This window comes from Puma concolor, chromosome E3 (assembly GCF_028749965.1).
Source record: "Puma concolor isolate L17-30 chromosome E3, mPumCon1.1.hap2, whole genome shotgun sequence".
Taxonomy (NCBI): domain Eukaryota; kingdom Metazoa; phylum Chordata; class Mammalia; order Carnivora; family Felidae; genus Puma; species Puma concolor.
This window is the reverse complement of record NC_141682.1, coordinates 4,954,244-4,973,320: the sequence shown is the minus strand read 5'-3', so window position 1 is coordinate 4,973,320 and position 19,077 is coordinate 4,954,244. Positions and strand designations below refer to the sequence as shown.

The window sequence follows — 19,077 nt, the reverse complement described above, 5'->3', positions numbered from 1 at the left end:
GTGTTATTTAGAAGTGTGTTGATTGATCTTCATGTATTCTGGAGTTTTTCAGTTATCTTTCTGTTATTGCTGTATAGTTTAATTCCACTGTGGTCTGAGGGCAGAAATTGTATGACTTCTATTTCCTCTTAATTAATTAAGGTGTGTTTTATGGCCCAGAATGTGGTCCGTCTTGGTGAATGTTCCAGGTGAACTGGAGAAGAATGTATTCTGCTTCTGTCGGATGAAGTAGTCTATAGATGTTAGATCCAGTTGACCGATGGTATTGTTGAGTTCAACTCTCTTACTGATTTTTTGCCTGCTGGATCTGTCCATTTCTGGTAGAATAATGTTGAAGTCTCCAGCTATGTAACGGTGGATTCACCTCTTTCTCCTTGGAGTTCTGTCAGTTTTAATATATTTGACATTTTGTTGTTAGGCACATACATATTGAGGATTATTACCTTTTCTTGGAGAATTGACCCTTTTATCATCATGAAAGCCTCTCTTTATCCTTGAGAACTTTTATTAAAGTCTGCTGAGCCTGAAAATAATATAGGCCCGCCTGCTTTCTTTTGGTTAGTATTAGCATAGTGTGTCTTTCTCCAGCCATGTACATTTGATGGGGGTTCACTCTTCAATGCAATTTTCCCCAGTTTTTTTATTGTGGCATATAAAATTTACCATTCTAATTATTTTTAAGTGGTATTAAATAAATACATTCATAATGTTGTGCAGCCATCTCCACCATCCAGCCCCATAACTCTTTTAATCTTATAAAACTGAAATTCTGTGCCCATTGAACAATAACTGTATTCCTCTTGTCTCTGGCAACCCTTTCTCTTGTCTCTGGCAACCACTATTCTCTGTCTGTGATATTGACTATTCTGATATCTGATATATTTATATATTTATATCTATGTTTGATATTCCTATATATTTAGCTCATGTAAATGATGTCATACAGTATCGGTCTTTTTGTGGCTGGCTTATTTCACTTAACATAATGTCTTAAAGGTTCATCTATATTATAGCATGTGTCAGAATATCCTTCCTTTTTAAGGATAAATAATATTCTATTTTGTGTATATAACACATTTGCTTATCTGTTCATCTGTTGAGGAATACCTGGGTTGTTTCCACATTATAGCTATTGTGAATAATGCTGCTATAAATACAGGTGTACAAACATTTCTTCACAATCCCGCTTTCAATTCTTTTGGGTCTATATCCAGAAGCAGAATTTCTGGGTCATGCAGTAATTCTGTTTTTAACTTTTTTGCAGAACTGCCACACCCTTCCATAATGGCTGTACTATTTCACATCCCCACCAACTGTGCACAGGGGATCCCCTATCTCTACATCCTCTCCAGCACTTGGGTGTGTGTGTGTGTGTGTGTGTGTGTGTGTGTGTATTATCATAACCTAATGGGTGCAAGGTGGTATTTCATTGTAGTTTTAATTTGCATTTCTGTAATGATCAGTGATGTTGACCGTCTTCTCATGTGTTTATTGGCCATTTGTGTATCTTCTTTGGAAAATGCTTCTTTGCCCATTTTTGAACTGGATGTTTGTGGTTTGTTGTTGTTTTGCTCTAGGAGTTCTCTATGTATTCTGGGTATTAACACCTTATCAGATATATTACTTGCAAATATTTTGGCCCATTCTGTGGGTTGCATTTTACTCTGTTGAGAGTGTCTTTTCATGCACAGACTTTGTAATTTTCAGGAAGTTCAATTTATCTGTTTTTTCTTTTGTTGCCTACCCTTTTGTTGTGATGTCCTATCCAGAAAATTATAGCCAGGTATAGTGTCATAAAGATTTTGCCTTAAGTTTTTTTCTAAGAGTTTTATAGTTTTAAATCTTACATTTAGGTCTTTGATCCACTTTAATTTTTGTCTGTGGTGTTAAATAGGGTTCCAACTTCATTCTTTTGCATGTGGATACCCAGTATTCCCAGTGCCATTTGTTGAAAAAAAACTGTCTTTTACTCACTTCATGGTCTCGGCACTTTTACAAAAAACTATCTGACCTTGTATGTGAGGTTTTATTTCTGGGCTCTCTATTCCATTTGTCTATGTCTGTCTATTGCCTGTGCCACACTGTTCTGATTTCTGTAGCTTTGTAGTGAGTTTTGCAGTCAGGAAATATGAGTCCTCCAGCTCTTCTTTTTCAAAATTGTTTTGGGTTATTTGGGGTCCCTTGAGATTCCATGGGAATTTTAAAAAGAGTTTTTCTATTTTTGTAAAAAAAAAAAAAATCATTGGGATTTTGATAGGGATTGTGTTGATTCTGTAGATTGCTTTAGGTAGCATCTTGACATCTTTGCAATGTTATGTCCTCCAATCCATGAATGTGGGGTGTGTTCCTATCTAGTTATGTCTTTAATTTCTTTAAGCAGTGTTGTGTAGCTTTTATTGTACAAATTTTCACCTCCTTTGTTAATTCCTAGTATTTTATTCTTTTTGATGTTATTGTAAATGGGATTGTTTTTATAACTTCCATTTCAAATTGTTGTTAGTGTACAGAAATGGAACTGTTTTTTGTGTGTTGACTTTGTGTCCTTCCTGCTACTTTGCTGAATTCTTTTATTAGCTCAGTTTTTTTGTGGACTCTTTAGGGTTTTCTGCATACAAGATCATACTATTTGCAAATAGATGTAATGTTATTTCTTCCTTTCTGATTTGAATATCTTCTCTCTTTTTTTTTTTTTTTTTTTTTGCATAATTGCTCTGGTTAGAATTTCCAGTACTATATTGAATAGAAGTGGCAAAAATTGGGCATCCTTGTCTTGTTCCTGGTCTTAGAGGAAAAACTTTCTTTTACCACTGAATGTGATGTTTTCTCTGGGTTTTCCATGTATTACTTTTATTATGTTGAGGTAGGTTCTTACTATTCACAGTTTATTGAGTGTTTTTTCATGAAGAAGGGGTACTGGATTTTGTCAGATGCTTCTCCATCAGTTGAGATTATCGTATGGTTTTCTTTCCTTCAGTCAATGTGTAGTATATGATGTTGATTGATTTTCATATTTTGAACTATCTTCACATTCCAGGAATAAACTACTTGGTTATGGTATGTAGTACTTTTAATGTACTGCTGAATTTGGTTTGCTAGAATTTTGTTGAGGATTTTGCATCTGTACGTAAAGGATAATGGTCTGTAGTTTTCTTGCAGTGTCTTTTTCTGGCTTTGGTATGGTGATGCTGGTCTCACAGAATGAGTTAGGAAGTGTTCAGTCCTCTTCAGTTTTCTGGAAAAGTTTGAGAAAGATTGTAATTTAGCTCTTCTTTGAATTTTTGATAGAATGAAACAGTGAAGCCATGAGGTCCTGGACTTGTATTTGTCCCTATATTCCTCATTTCTGACCCAGTCTCCTTCCTAGTTACAGTTCTGTTCAGATCATCTATTTTCCTCCTGATTTAGTCTTGCTAGGTTTTGTGTTTCTGGTAATCTATCCATTTCCTCTTGGTTTTCCAGTGTTTTGGCACACTGTAGTTCATAGTAATGTCTTATAAGCCTTTTTATTCCTGCAAAGTTAGTAGTAATGTCTTTATTCTTCATTTCTGATTTTAGTAATTTGAGACTTCGCTGTTTTTTCTTAGTCCATCTAGGTAAAAGTTTATCCATTTTGTTTATCTCTTTGAAAAATCGGCTTTTATTTTCATTTTATCTGTTGTTTTTCTATTTTGTTTATTTCTGTTCTGATTTTATTATTTCTTTCAGCTGGGTTTTGGTTTAATTTCTTCTTTTCCTGGTACCTTAAGTTTTAAAGTAGGGTTTTTGGAAGTTTTTGATTTGAGATCTGTCTTATGTTTCAGTGTAAACATTGCAGCTGTGACAGTGATTGCTTTCAATCCTTACTGGCTCCTCATTATCTTGAGTGTCCTACCTCCCACCTATAGAGGGCCTAGGATGCTCCAGTAGGAAGGAAACAGTCAATTGTCTACATTTAACTTTTAGCCAGGGAAAAAAAAAGTTAAATTAAGCCTATCATTATTGCATGGGTTGACAGGGTGTATATATTATTTATTAATAAATAAATTAATTGGAGGTGCTCAAAAATTTATTGCTAGGGTGAGGGTGCAGTATTTTAGAGACACTCAGCTATAGGACTAAGACCCAGACTCACCTGTAATGTATCCCTGAACACCTTTGCAGAACTTTATCTTCTTAGAGTCCTACACCGCGTTCTCCTGTCACACTTCTGGGTGTTTGTCAAGCCTCCTTGGCTCTGCTTGTGTAATGGTGCCACATTAACAAAGATCCCCTGCTAGATGAAGCACAACCTGACAATACACAATAGAGCCATATTGTCTACCCTTATTTAACACTAACTGTACATGATTCCCATGCACCTCTCATAATACCGTATTACAGGATAAGTGTTTGTAAATGTGATTTGTCTCCTTACTAAGGCTTAAGCTCCTTAAGGGCAGGGGGAAGAAAAGAGGAATGATTTAGCTTAATATTCTTGGCAGGGTAGGACAGTTTCAGAAACACAGTGGGAAGTGTAGTTTTTTTACTTGAATTAATAAGTTAATGCACTGGGTTTTCCTGTCATATCAGTTTACCCCACAAAATAAAAACAAAACAAGATACAGAGTAGGCAACATGTATATTTGTCGTAAACTCTCAGAGTAAACATGTTAAGAGTTAGTTCTCACATATCTATTTCATGTCACCTAATACTGATCTCTTTGGCTTGAACAGAAATGCGCTGGTCTGGGATCCGTGTCGTTCAAGGACGTGACTGTGGACTTTACCCGGGATGAGTGGCTACAACTGACAGGCACACAGAGGACGCTGTACCGGGACGTGATGCTGGAGAACTACAGCCACCTGGTCTCAGTGGGTGAGGGGTGTTCCTGTGTAATGTCTCATAGCATGCGTTTCTTTTCTTCGTTCTTAGCTGCCAGAGTTTGTGGGCCCTTGAAGGAGTGTTTAGTGATAATGTGTGTACATCTCATGGGTCAAAGATTTTCGCATTGGGCATAGAAAGGATGTGTTCCTGCCTCCCTAATGAAAGGTTCAAATGGGCACCTTTATCATGTGGCTCCTGAAGCTGCACCTTCCTCGTCCTCCACGGGCCCTGATACCCAAGCAGCCCGTGAGGAGTTTTATCCTGTATCCCACTCACAGGGTGTCACCTCACCAAACCAGAGGTGATCTTCAAGTTGGAGCAAGGAGAAGAGCTGTGGCCATCAAGGGGAGAATCCCCAGATCAGGGTGATCAAGGTGAGTTAGTCATTATGGAGAATGAAGCCCACAGAAATCAGGTCCCGGATGGGCTGGTTCTGAGGTTGGTGTGTGTCTCAGTAGTTCTGTTTTGGGCCCTGAGGCCTTCGGAAGTAGCTGAACAGTGAGCTAGCAGACCTCCAATCACCCAAATCGCCCTACTTCATCACTTGTAAATACCACTGCTGTCCTTTTCTGCCTGATACCCAGTATTGAACCCTTGCTTGCGTCATCTTAGCGTCTTCTGTTTCTTTCTCTAGTGTGCATCTTCCTCCATTTTCATGGTGTATTTTCTTTTTATGTCCCCCCCCCCCACGTGTGCATTCATTCATTCATTCTTCTGCAGATATTTCTACTATGTGCCACTCGTGTTCTTGGTGTTGGAGATAAACCAGTAAATGTAACAATCTTCCTGAGCTCTTGGAGCTTACAAGCTAGCAGGAGAAGATAGATATAACTAAAAAATTTACCTATCAAGTGGTGACAAGACCCATGAAGACAATTAAAGCAGGCTAAAAGCAGATGGAATGGGGTGTGCTCTCTGACACCCCACCTGGGCACCTGGGTGGCTCAGTTGGTTAGGCGTCCAACTTCAGCTCAGGTCATGATCTCATGGTTTGTGAGTTTGAGCCCCGTGTCAGGCTCTGTGCTGACAGCTTGGAGCCTGGATCTACTTCAGATTCTGTGTCTCCCTCTCTGCCCCTCCCCTATTCACACGCTATCTCTCTCTCTCTCAAAAATAAATATTAAAAAAATAAAAATTAAAAAAAAAAGGTGGTCAGAGAATACCTTTTTGATGAGGTCCACCTTAGAGCAGATAATTGAATGTTATGTGGATTCTAGGGGTTCCAGGCACAGTGAATACCTGGGCCGTGCTCTTGTGGCAGGTGTTTGTTGGAAGTGCTCTGGGGGCCACTGTGGCTGCAAGGATGCATTTGAGAGGAACACTGGTAGGGGATGACTTCAGAGAGTCAGCCAGAGCCCCGATGATGTTTTACAGGGCATGGTAAGGGCTTTGACTCTATTTTTGGTGAAATGGGCAGCTGTTAACAGATTTCTGCAAAAGAATATTTTAGAAGAATTTCCGTGGCCACTACTGTCCAAGAAGATCAGAGATGGGTGTGAGTTTGGTGGTTAAAAGTAGAAACAGAGACTGTATGCAGGGCTGGCCCCACGAGCACGCTGCCGGAATCACCCGCCAATATGGCACATTTGAATTTATTGCTCACCCTAACAGTTTCAGTAGTGCCTTGTAGGTAGGTGAACGAAATCAGGTTATTTGTGGGATTTGAGGGTATGGTTTCAGACAGGATCTCGATAACCATTGGGTAAGGATGCTAATGTAATAGTTCAGGATGTGTGAACACAACAAGGATTGAAGAGTCCTGGAGAAAAAGTTTATTATTTATTGGAAAGTTAAGCAGTTTATTTGAAAGGTTTCTGGGAAAGGGTGTTTAGGTGGTCAGTCAGCTGAGCGTCTAACTCTTGATTTAGGCTCAGGTCACAATCATTGTGGGTTGTGGGATCGAGCCCTGGACCGAGCGTGGAGCCAGCTTCAGATTCTCTCCCTCCCTCTGCCCGTCTTCCCTGCTAGCACTCTCTCTCTAAAATAATAATTTGAAAAATTAAAAAAAAAAAAGGGTTTTGGGGAAGCTTCTGAACTGAACATTAAAATTACTTGCAATCTGTAGCTTCCTGGGCAGGAGTTTCCTGCAGGAGTAAAGTCCTGTCACAAAGACAGCAGAGCACTAGTCAGGTTAGCCTAGATGGTGAGCTGTGTGGGCTGTTGGGTTTCAGTGGGGGAGACATGCTTGCATTGCTTCAGATGAGAAGTGATGGCGGCTTAGAATAAGGAGCTGGTGCACATGGGGAGGCGGGGCTGCGTGTTTAGAGAGGAGGATTGGCTGCTGAGTCAGATGTGGCATGTGATGGGGGGAGGCAAGCGTTCCATCTGAGCAACATGATGATGGTGGTGGGAGGTGTTACTGCGCTGGGGGGTTGGGGAGGATCGGTTTGGGGACGTTTATAATTTAACATCGAATAATTCGAAGATCTGAAGTCCTTTATGTTTTCATTGTATTCTCATAGCCAGGCCCCGCTTCCAGGCTTGATTCCCAGTTCAACAAATCAGTCTTCAGAAGCAGTCTCCTGCTGTATTACATTTTACTGTTTCTTCTTTCCTTTCCTTTCCTTTCCTTTCCTTTCCTTTCCTTTCCTTTCCTTTCCTTTCCTTTCCTTCTTCCCTTCCTTCCTTAGAGAGAGAGAGAAAGAGCGAGCTGGGGAGGGGCAGAGAGAGAGGCAGAGGGAGAATCCCAAGCACACTTTGCACTGTCAGCACAGATCCTGACATGGGGCTCAGTCTCACAAACCATGAGATCATGACCTGAGCCGAGGTTGGATGCTTAACTGAGCCACCCAGGCACCCCTACTATTTCTTGATTGAAGTTCATTTTCTAGTAGGTTCTTTAAGAATTCATGAAAACAGTATTTACCTGCATTCTTGCATGTTCAGACTCACTGGCATTACTTCACCTGAGTACCATTTTGTCTACATATGAAACTATTGGGATTTACTTTTAGTCTTGAAGGATTTGTCATTCTTTCTCCATTGCTTTTAGCACTAAATGCTATTATGGTTGTCTTAGATCAGCTTGATTTTTTTTTTTCCTCACAAATGACTTATTCAAGTTCTGGGGGTGTGATGCACAGCATGGGGACTAAGACAGTAAGAACAGAGGAAAGTTGTTGAGAGTAGATGTTGACCATTCTCACCACACGCACAATCTACTTGTGTTAACTACATAAGGTGATGGATGTGTTAATTATCTTGATCTTGGTAATCATAGAAAATGTGTTAACATCTTTAAAGTAGACTTAAGTTTTCTTATTTATGACCTTATAGACAGAAGCCAGGAAAACCAAGATAAATGTTTGTGGCGAGTTTCACTCATTAACAAAAAATCTCTGACTAAGAAGAGAGAGAATGTTTGCAGAAAAACACCCTGTGAGTATGATTCATGTGGAAAGAGTTTGAAAAATGTTTCAGAATCCGTTATTAGTGATAAAAGTCATTCAAGTAGGAACTCTGATGAAATTACTGCATGTGAGAAATTTCTTTTTGATAATAATCAAGAAAATATTCCTACTGGGAAGAAATCTGATGCACATAGCCAAGACAGGAAATCCCTCAGTCAGACTCAGGACCTTACTGAGCAACACAAAATTCAAACTTTGGGACTACTTTTTGAAGATGATGAATGTGGAGAAACCTTCCTTAATAAGTCAGCCATCATTCCACCTACAAGGGCTCAAACAGAAGAGAAACCCCCTGATTGTACAGAACATGGGGGAAATATCAGTGATGAGTCAGCCTGCCAAGTCCTTCAGGAAACTCACACAAGGAAGAGTCACTCTGAGGTTAAAGAGTGTGAGAAGTCAGCCCTCTTAAAACATCAGAAAGTTAACGTAGAGGAGAAAACCCAAGAATCTAATGAAAATGAGAATAACTTCAGCAAGAAGTCCCATCTCACTCAACCTCCTGCAACTCACACGGGAGAGAAAACCTTTGAATGTAGTAACTGTGGGAAGTGTTTTTATCAGGAGTCTCATCTGACTCAGCACCAGAAGATACACACAGGAGAGAAACCATGTGAAAGTAATAAATGTGGGAAAACTTTTCAGAAATCACAACCCACAGACCCTCCGGGATCTCACCCAGGAGAGAAGCCTAGTGAGTGTGACACAGCCCCGGTTCAATTGGCCCCTCCTGGTCAGCAGAGGACACAGTCAGAAAGGAGGCTGTATGTGTGCAGTGAGTGCAACAAGTCTTTTCGTCATAACTCCGCCCTCAAAGTCCATCAGAGGATTCACACAGGAGAGAAGCCCTATCAGTGTACCGAGTGTGGGAAATCCTTCTACGCAAAATCAAACTTCAATCATCATCAGAGGACTCACACAGGGGAGAAACCTTATGAGTGTAAGGAATGTGGGAAATCCTTCGGTGTGAAATCGAACTTAACCAAACATCAGAAAACACATACGGGGGAGAAACCTTTCAAATGCAATGAGTGTGGGAAAACGTTCTTACAGAAGTCACAGTTTGCTGACCATCAGAGGACACACACAGGGGAGAGACCCTATGGATGTAATGAATGTGGGAAATCCTTCTACTATAAGTCAGCCCTGCACGTACACCAGGGGAAGCATACAGAAGAGAAACCCTATAAATGTGCAGATTGTGGGAAGTCCTTCTGCTATAAATCAGCCCTGATTATCCATCAAGTATCTCATACAGGGAAGAAACCCTATGAGTGTAAGGAATGTGGGAAAGCCTTCTGTGTGAAATCAAACCTCACTAAACATCAGAAAATTCACACCGGTTTGAAACCTTATGAATGTAACGAGTGTGGCAAAGCCTTCCCCATGAATTCCATCCTAATAGTACATCAAAGAACCCACACGGGGGAGAAACCCTATGGATGCAATGAATGTGAGAAGTCCTTCTATAAAAAATCAGCCCTCACTAAACATCAGAAAACGCACACAGGGGAGAAACCACATGAGTGTGACAAATGTGGGAAGGCCTTCCATATGAAGTCAACCCTCATCATACACCAGAGAACTCACACTGGAGAGAAGCCCTTTAAGTGTAATGAATGTGAGAAGTCATTCTATGTGAAGTCACTTCTTAATATTCATCAGAGAAATCACACGGGAAAGAAACCCCACGTATGTAGTGAATGTGGGAAAGCCTTTTCCATGAAGTCCAATCTCACCGATCATCAGAGGACACATTCGGAAGAGAAACCCTATGAATGTAACGAATGTCGGAAGACCTTTCGCCATAAGTCAACTTTAACTGTACACCAGAGGACTCACACGGGGGAGAAACCCTATAAATGTAATGAATGTGGGAAATCCTTCTATATGAAGTCAGCCCTCAGTCAACACCAGAGAATACACACGGGGGAAAAACCTTATGAATGTGAGAAATGTGGGAAAACCTTCTTCCAGAAGTCCCACCTCACTAAACATCAGCGAACACACACAGGGGAGAAACCCTATGAGTGTAAGGAATGTAAAAAAACCTTCTTCCAGAAGTCACACCTCATTGAACACCAGAGAACACACACTGGGGAGAAGCCCCACGAATGTAACAAATGTGGGAAATCTTTCTGTTATAAGTCAGCCTTAACCATACATCAGAGAACTCACACAGAAGAGAAACCTTATAAATGCAATGAATGTGAGAAATCTTTCTGTATGAAATCACACCTCACTGTCCATCAGAGAACTCACACAGGGAAGAACCCCTTTGAATGTAAGGAATGTGGGAAAACTTTTTATGTGAAGTCAAACCTCATAAATCATGAGAGAACTCACACAGGGGAGAAGCCCTATGAGTGTAAGCGATGTGGGAAGTCCTTCTGTATGAAGTCGACGCTCACGGTTCACCAGCGCACACACACGGGGGAGAAGCCCTATGAATGTAGCAAATGTGGGAAGTCCTTCTGCAAGAAATCGACTCTCACAAAGCATCAGGTAATTCACACAAGAGAGATACCCTAAAGATGCAGCAGATATGGAAAACCCTCCTGAGCGAAGTCAAATTTTGTCACGCCAAGAGAACCCAGGAGAAACCTTATGACTTTAATAATGTGGAGACCCTCTCCTATGGAAATTCAGTCTTTAATTGGCATCAGAAGACAAGGGAGCGGGGGTTTGTGGGCTCTCTCTGGAATGAATGTCGGGGGGGTATCCATGTCATACAGTACTAAATATCAAAGAACTCACGTGGAGAGACAGCCCTAACAATGTCCCGTATATTAGCGTCTACCTATGAATCTAACCTGTGTCTCAGAGAAATCAGTCACAGGGCTAAAATCACAGAGTGCAACAAAAGTATAAAAGCATTTAGAGAGTCACAGCTTACTGATCACCAGGTAATTGATGCTGGAGTGGAACTATATAAATGTTTTACATACACGAAAGCGTTCAAAGAAAAAAATCAAACTCTGTAGAAGAAAGGAATTAATATTGAGGGGAATTCTATCAATTTGGAATATGTGGATACATTGTTTTTTCTAGAGATAATGTAGCATTAGAAGTCATAATTCTGACGTGGTACCAGATTTTGAAGATGTTCATTGTAGGAGTGTGAGGCCTTTGGAAAAGCACATGGCAGCAGCTGACAGCATGAGACACTTGAGGTGCCCAAGTAAGGACGGCTTTGTACACACATGATGTATGTTTGGTTTATGTAGCAGATGTTGAAATTGGTGTCAGTAGGAAGTATCTCCCCATGGTTTAGTAATTATCAGGACAGATTTCTCACACTAAATGCCCCCAGTGTGTTTTTATATTTTTATAGTACAATATGCATTATAAGTGATACGTTTCACAAATTTGAAGTACTATACCCCAACAGACTGTTAAGGAAAGGGAAGTACACAACACCACATATCACGCTACATTCAGTGTAAGAGTCGGGAAGTAACTTGCACACACACACACACACACACACACACACACACACACTCGCTTATTTTTGCAAAGGGAAGTACTAGAAGGATATACCGTAAACTAATAAAATGAATTGGAGGCAAGAGTGAACATGCTAGAGTCAGGGATGGAAGCAACATTTCTTTCGTTACACCTTTTTATGAAATTTTGACTTTTGAATAAATGTAAAATTATTTACATATTCAAAAATAGAAAATAAAAGCATTCTGAAATTGAAAACAGAAATCATCTTTATATCAAATTGGTAACCGCACAGAGAAAATAATTTTTACAAGAAACTTGTGAATGCAGAATTAGGACTGTATGTTTTCAGTGGGATATGTTTAAGGACAAAGACCTGCAAAAACTTATAAACATGGCTCATTAATTTTATTAGTAATTCTGGTGTTATTTTGGATCCAGTTTTTGTATATTGTAAGATAAGGCAAAAAGAAACCATTGGAGATACCAGAGCCCAAACCCCCAGTTTAAGAGAAGAGGTGACCATAAAAACAAGAATTTGTGTAAACCTTGCCATAATGAGAAATATGAATTGAAAGTATTGCTCATTATTTTTTAGAAGTTGTATATCTAAAACTGTCCACTGAGGGTCCAGAAGCCATGGCACCCTCCCACAGATGAGCAGATATGGTGCCAGCATTTCCCACACAAGGAACCAGGACTCCCCGGAGAGACAGCTGGTTCTAGACCTGGGCCCTGAAGTGTCCAGGATGAGGCTGGGACCTCTTGTGTCAGAAAACAAGGAAATACTCAAAGATTAATGGGGAGATGTCAGAGGTCCCAGAAGCTAGCCTGCAGGGTTTCTCCTTGGCCAAATTTGAGGTAATTTGATGACCAAACAGACCGACTATGACTGATGGCAACATTCGAATAAACAAAAAAATCTGTCCACAGCAATACAGAAAAAGAGAAAGGGGCTTGAGCTCATTTCCACTATTGGAGACAAATCTTGCCCAAACGCCTTACTCTGTAATTAGAAGAATTTCCACCCTGCCCTTTTAGTGGGCACAGTTGTGGAAAGGCTGATTATTACAGAAAAGTGTCCACTAATAAATGTAGGAGGAATGATAGAATTTGAAAAATTGCTAGTTTGTAACCCCTAGGGCATCTAGGCAAAGATGATCAGTGGATGCCAGGATCATTTGACACAAAGGAAACTGGGAGTTTGTGCAGTGTGAGAGAATCTCCCACAGACATCTTCCTCACTGACCCTGTAAAAGGTAACGTTCACAATGGAATGATTGTTCACCCCCATTCACCAGGGGTGACATCGTGTGCCTCTTGCTGAGATGCAGTGTGAGGTACGTACGTACGTTGCACTGGGGCATAGTCTTGGCAGGATATTTAATATGGTTTTAATCAAGCGTTTAGTCTTTTAGTTTACAGAAAATACAGAAGAGAGGAACAGCTTCAGTGGAGAAATCAATCAGCGAAATCTGCGGGGCATTCACCAAGGCAACTGGCCTGATCTCTAAAAGCCAATGTCATTTTTAAAAAGAGAGAAAGGGTCAGGGGGACTCTTTCAATCCAAAGAGACTAACAAGACATAATCAGATGCAGTGTGTGATCCTTGATCGGATCCCCCAAAACATCCAGCTCAAGAAGACATCCACGTATGTACTTTGGAGGCATTGAGAGGAATTTGAATGTGGAATGGTATTCGGTAATATTACAGAATTAGTTACTCTTCCGAAGTGTGATAATGGTGGTTATGGATGGGAATCTTTCTAGGATGCCATGCGGAACAGAAAGGTAAGCTGTCATGATGTCTGCAGCTTTGAAGTACATAAGTGCAGCTTATGCATACATAAGTAGATGAAGCAGAAAGTAGCAAGATCTTAATGAGTGTTGAACATAGTGGTCGGGACACGGATGTCCACTCTACTTTTCTTAACAGAGCTCTGAGAAATTTCGTTAAACCTTTTGGAGAAGTACCTCACTACTTATCTATTCTCTCACTCTCTTTTTGGCGTTTATAAATGGTGATGCCCATCGTTACTGATCTGCTCTTTAATAAAGAAGGCAAACAATACCTTAAAAAAAAAAGTGTTTGCCTGTCTTGGGTTTAGTTGATTTAATAAAAACACAGTCATTAAGTGTGCAAAGGCAGGGTGCAGCTCTGTTAGCAAAACAGAGTGTTTGTTACACTGAAGACAGGCGTGTGTAGAAAATACCCTTCTCTTTCCTGCTCCTGACAGTATTTGGGGTGCCTACAGATGTACAGCGACAGAGTTCTCGTGTGAGGGACCCAGGGGCCACGTGTGCAACAGGACGCCAGAGACAGTGTCCTGTCCTTGTCTCCTTCCTCACTCAGTGTCCACACAGCAGGTCGGCAGCTGCTGAGCCCTTCCTCCTCGTGGCAGTGCCTTGGTGTGGCCTGGTTTTCCTCCCTCACCAGAGGCTGTTTGGGGCTGAGAGTCTGACCAAACACTGGCCAACAGGATGTTTAGGGAAGTATTTGGGGTGATTCTTCATTGAGGAATCAGGGCAGAATGGCATTGTCCATCTGGATACCTGTTGATTGCGTCTTGTGACTCAGGGCTGAGGTCAGGGTGGTGAGCTGAGGGAGGGCAGAACCGCAGGCAGGGAGCACACGGATGGTGAATTCACCAGCTCGGAAGCCGCTCTGTACCCGGAAGGTGAAGGTCGTTCACATTCCTTACACCTGTTGGACTTGAGACTTCTGTTCCTTGGAGCTATAAAGCATCCTAATATTGCGGAGGTATACTTTTTTTTTTTTCATTTTTATTATGTAATTCACATATGTTAGATACAGGAATTTGGGAGCAAGAATGATTTCTTTTGAGAAAATGATTCAGTGACTGCCCTGTGCCCTATAAATTTCCATGCAATGATGAAGTACTATTATTTCTTGTCTGAAAGAAATGGAGCACAGGAAAATTCTTTTTGCAACCCAGTTACATACCAAGTATTCTTTATGTGAAACAACCTTTAAAAAATTGTCATTCGTTGATCTTTTCCATTTTTCTTGACAAGATGTGGCTTGATGTGTCTGATTTTTATTTTCCTAATGAACTGCTAGTTGTCTACGCCACTCATCTTTTTGTCCCTGACTCGAAATACTGTCTTTATCATGGATTAAATGATCATTTGCAGTGGTTTTTTTTTTTTTAATTTTTTTTAACGTTTATTTTTGAGACAGAGAGAGACAGAGCATGAGCAGGGGAGGGTCAGAGAGAGAGGGAGACACAGAATCTGAAACGGGCTCCAGGCTCCAAGCTGTCAGCACAGAGCCCGACGCGGGGCTCGAACTCACGGACCGTGAGATCATGACCTGAGCTGAAGTCGGCCGCTTAACCAACTGAGCCACCCAGGCGCCCCGAGTGGTTTTCCTTTTTGTGTGCTGAGTGCTCTTCCCTACATCCTTTTAGAAAGGGAAGCTGATACCCCAGAGCCAGCACATTCCCTGGCAGGCCAGTCACAGCACCCGCCCTGTGAGCCCAGTTTAGTTCCTGGGATGGATGCCTAATCTAAGGCCAGCGAGACTCGACGGGGGCTCCTGCTTGGGCTTTGGTAGACATCACAGGCCAGCGGTTGGCTGGTTTGGATGATGGAGCTGCTAGCCGCTTGGTTATCTTGGGTTTTCTCCTATTTGCAGTCAGTCCTAACTCATAGCTTGTAAGTACTCTGATTCTGGCTTGTTTGTTTCTGTCTTACAGACCTCTTTTAGAATTGTGATGAGCTAAACCATGTTTTCATTGCTCTGTCTCTGTAATGTTTTGCCACGTATTGAAAAGCACGTCTCTCTTCATTCTGTTTTTCAAATCTCTCTTGGCTTTTCCCACATTAGTTCTTAGAGACAGCCTCCCGAGTGGACTTAACCAGGCTCTTCTCCCAAGCCTTTGGGGTTCTGCTGGAGTTCGTGTTTAAATGTAGTCTCAAATAGCTGCCCACCAAGAGTGGCACACTCTTGATCCATCCCCAGCGACCAGAGAGGTAGGACTCATGGTGACAGCTTGTTAATTTCTCGTTCCTGTGAGTAGACCATACTTTGTTTCTTTGCACGTTTTACAATTACTTGATGAAAACTGGACATATTTTTTAATGTTCATTTTTGAGCAGGAGCAGATGGGAGGGTCAGAGAGAGACACAGAATCCCAAGCAGGCTCCAGCACAGAGCCAGACGCGGGGGCTCGAGCCCATGAACCGCAAGATCATGACCTGAGCCAAAGTCAGATGCTTAATTGACTGAGCCACCCAGGCACCCCAAAACTGGGCATTTAAAATATAATCAGCAGCTCTGGGAATCAAATTTTCCCCTCACCCCAGAGTTTGTGTTGTTTCTTGTGTGCTCTTTTTATTGACTTTTCCGTATCAGTAGGTATGTATTCCTTGTCATGTGTGGCCACTGTTCTCTGTTCCAGTAACTTAGAAGTTAGGTGTATTTTCTCACTTTGCTTAAAACACCTGCAGCTGAAAAAACAAAACAAACAAACAAACAAAAAAAGAGGTGGGGAGAAAGAAAAAGAGGAAAAACAATGTTGTCCCAGTCTTTGCAGACTGGCTCTTTATCAAGCATGCCTTCACTGCTCAGCCAAGCTGGTTCCAGTTCTGCCTCAGCCTTCACTTCGTTTCTGTTGAACCCGCAGGCCCATCCATGGTGAGAGCCTAGGGACTTCTTGACCTTTTCTAAGCTGTGACCCACCCAGGGCACACGTCATTTCCTGGCATGCACGGAAGCTTCTAGAAGCCCTCATTCCCACACATCTCTCCTTTCTCAACCTCTTCTTTCCCAGGTGTCTCAGTTTGCTGCTCACCTTGACTGTCGTTTCTTGCTCCAGCTGGCTACAGCCAGGACTCTTGCCTTTATTTATTTATTTTTATTAAGTTTCTTTATTTCTGAGAGGCAGAGAAAGACAGAGCCAGTGGGGGAGGGGCAGGGAGAGAGGGAGACACAGAATCCGAAGTAGGCTTCAGGCTCTAAGTTGTCAGCACAGAGCCCGATGCAGGGCTCGAACTCACGAACTGTGAGATCATGACCTGAGCTGAAGTCGATGCTCAACTGACTGAGCTACCCAGGCGCCCCTGGACTTGTGCCTTTAAATGCTTTCGGCATGAGCCATCTGGGAGGCTGCCCAGGCCCATGACTGATGTGGGTCCAGGAGACAAGAGGATGCCCCTCGAAACCCTCCTACAGACCTCTGTCCAGCAGGTGAAGCCCACTCTGCAGCTGTTTGAGAACAACCCACTGGCCTGGAATGCAGGCTGTCACCCATTTGGTAGCTGATCTGAGGTGTGGGGGCAGGGGTGGTGGTGGTAGGTGGGCAGGAGAGTCATCTTTCTGGCTGCGCAGCTGTGCCCCTGCCTCACCAAGCCTCGCCTGATACTTAGAAATTTTGGACCAAGTTCTAGAGTTCTGCAGAAGATGCCAGCTCATTAGTTGTTCCTACTTGGGGGGCGGGGGCGGGGGGGGTGGCATGGGCAGAGCCCCATTTTCCTCCTCTCTGCCATACCTTCTGATCAGTGCCTGAGCATTTCCTGTTTACTAGTACAGATAAATGTTCCATGGTTTTATTTTTCCTCATCAGCCTTGGAGTAAACTGTTACTCTCAAGTGTGATATTTAGAAATCAAGATGTGAGCACACATTTTTCTAAAGATAGAAATACTGCATATTTTATTAGGAACTTAACATTTTAAAACCACATCTTTTATTAGGATTGCTACTGATTTTGCTAGAACTCTTGTTATATTACAGAGGTTTTGAATGGGCTGCCCTTTATTTTCTTCCTGTGACTTACTCTTAAGTCATTAGCATACCACTAGGTTTGGGAAGAACATATATGTTGCAGTTTAGAAGAAATGACTGTGGTTCATTTCTCTGTTGGCTAATTCTGTATCAGTGTTGGATTAGTTGGTAAGAGAGAAGATGGTGATCTTATGTACAATTCTAAACTACCAGGCAGGCGGTCCAGGGAAATAGGATAGCTCCGGTCCAGGATGTTCTCTAGAGAAAGGGTCCCCTTTATCTTGTTACTTTTCCATCCCCTAAAAAGGAGTCAGCAAGGTACAGTTCATGGGCCACATTTGGCCTGCTGCCTTTTGGTGCATCCTGTAAGCCAAGATTGGGTTTTACATTTGTCAGTTTTTTTTTAAAAATCAAATATTTCATGGCATGTGAAATTCTACAAAATTGAAATTTGTGTCCATACATAAAGGTTTACTGGGACACAGCCAGGCCATCCCCATTGGCTGTGTAGGTGCTGTCACATGTGGAGGCGGGGCTGAGCAGCTGTGAGGGGCTGTACCCACAAAGCCTGAAGTGTTTCCACCCAGCCCTTCCCAGGCCCAGTTGGCCAAGCCCTGTCCTCAGGTATTACCCTTGTCACCATGGTGCTGTCACAGCCCATGGAGGGAGGAGGCAGTGGGGAACAACAGTCCTCTTCGAATATGACTCAGAAGATGACATATCCCCCAGCTCGAATTCCGTGGACCTAAACTTAGTCACCTGGCCACTGCTGGCTGAAGCCGGGGACTCAGCTCTGCAGGGAGGCGCACAGCTGAAACTGGGTACAAGGGGGCACCGTGGTGCACTGAGCAATGCAGTCTCTCCCACAAAATGACCTCTGCAACACGGTGCAGATACTCCCAGCTGGGGGCTCCTTCATCCTAGCAAGAACATTTAAAAGTACAGAGTGACAGGGACACCAGCTGCTCAGTAAAGTGTGCAACTCTTGATCTCAGGGTTGTGAGTTCAAGCCCCACGTTGGGCATGGAGTCTACCTAAAAAAAAAAAAAAAAGTTGAAGTACGGAGGAACCAACAAATGGAGCAGCCACGACAACTTATTGGAAGCTGGGTTGGGTTGAAGTTGCCAGAAAAGACACAGACGTCATTTAGGCACCCGAGCCGTGAAACTCTGGCTAAAACTAAACAGCATAAAACAATGAGGAGTTTTACTTCTCAGGCCCTTTAATTTTTGTTTTAATGTTTCTGGAGGAGTCCTGGGGAACAGTGTTAATCATACCACTGGGTTCAAAACATTTATATTCAATGTTGGTTTCTGCTTGTAGGCCATTCTGTGCCTGATTTTTCTCTTCGTTTCAAACTCTGATTCTGTTCCCTTCTCACAGCCATTCATGCTGGTCGGTTTATGACCTTAACCACATTCCATTGTAACGTATATGGGTGTGTGTGTGTGTGATGTTAACGGATACAAATACTTAGTTGTGGAAATCCCTTTTCATTTTTAAAGTTCATATCCATGTTTTATCAAATGTGTTATGCACGCCACTGCTTGATCAGCGTTTTATTACCTCTTCTGATGACCCGGACATCTCAAACATCCTGTTGACAGAATTCCCTGTGTACACATCCAC

General features: G+C 42.1%; 1 protein-coding gene across 2 annotated transcripts in view; it reads left to right on the top strand.

The window, feature by feature from the left end:
• LOC147572887 (uncharacterized) overlaps positions 1 to 19,077 on the top strand; it is a 30,059-nt gene that overhangs the window by 8,400 nt on the left and 2,582 nt on the right. The window contains exons 4-6 of one of the 2 annotated variants that reach the window (XM_086692243.1): positions 4,693 to 4,834; positions 5,122 to 5,217; positions 8,120 to 14,868. In XM_086692243.1, coding sequence (XP_086548369.1) covers positions 4,693 to 4,834; positions 5,122 to 5,217; positions 8,120 to 10,785 — 2,904 coding nt within the window. In that variant the 3' untranslated portion in view covers positions 10,786 to 14,868. Of the gene's footprint in view, positions 1 to 4,692; positions 4,835 to 5,121; positions 5,218 to 8,119; positions 14,869 to 19,077 lie in introns of those variants that run through there. The other variant, XM_086692244.1, reaches the window with a different exon arrangement.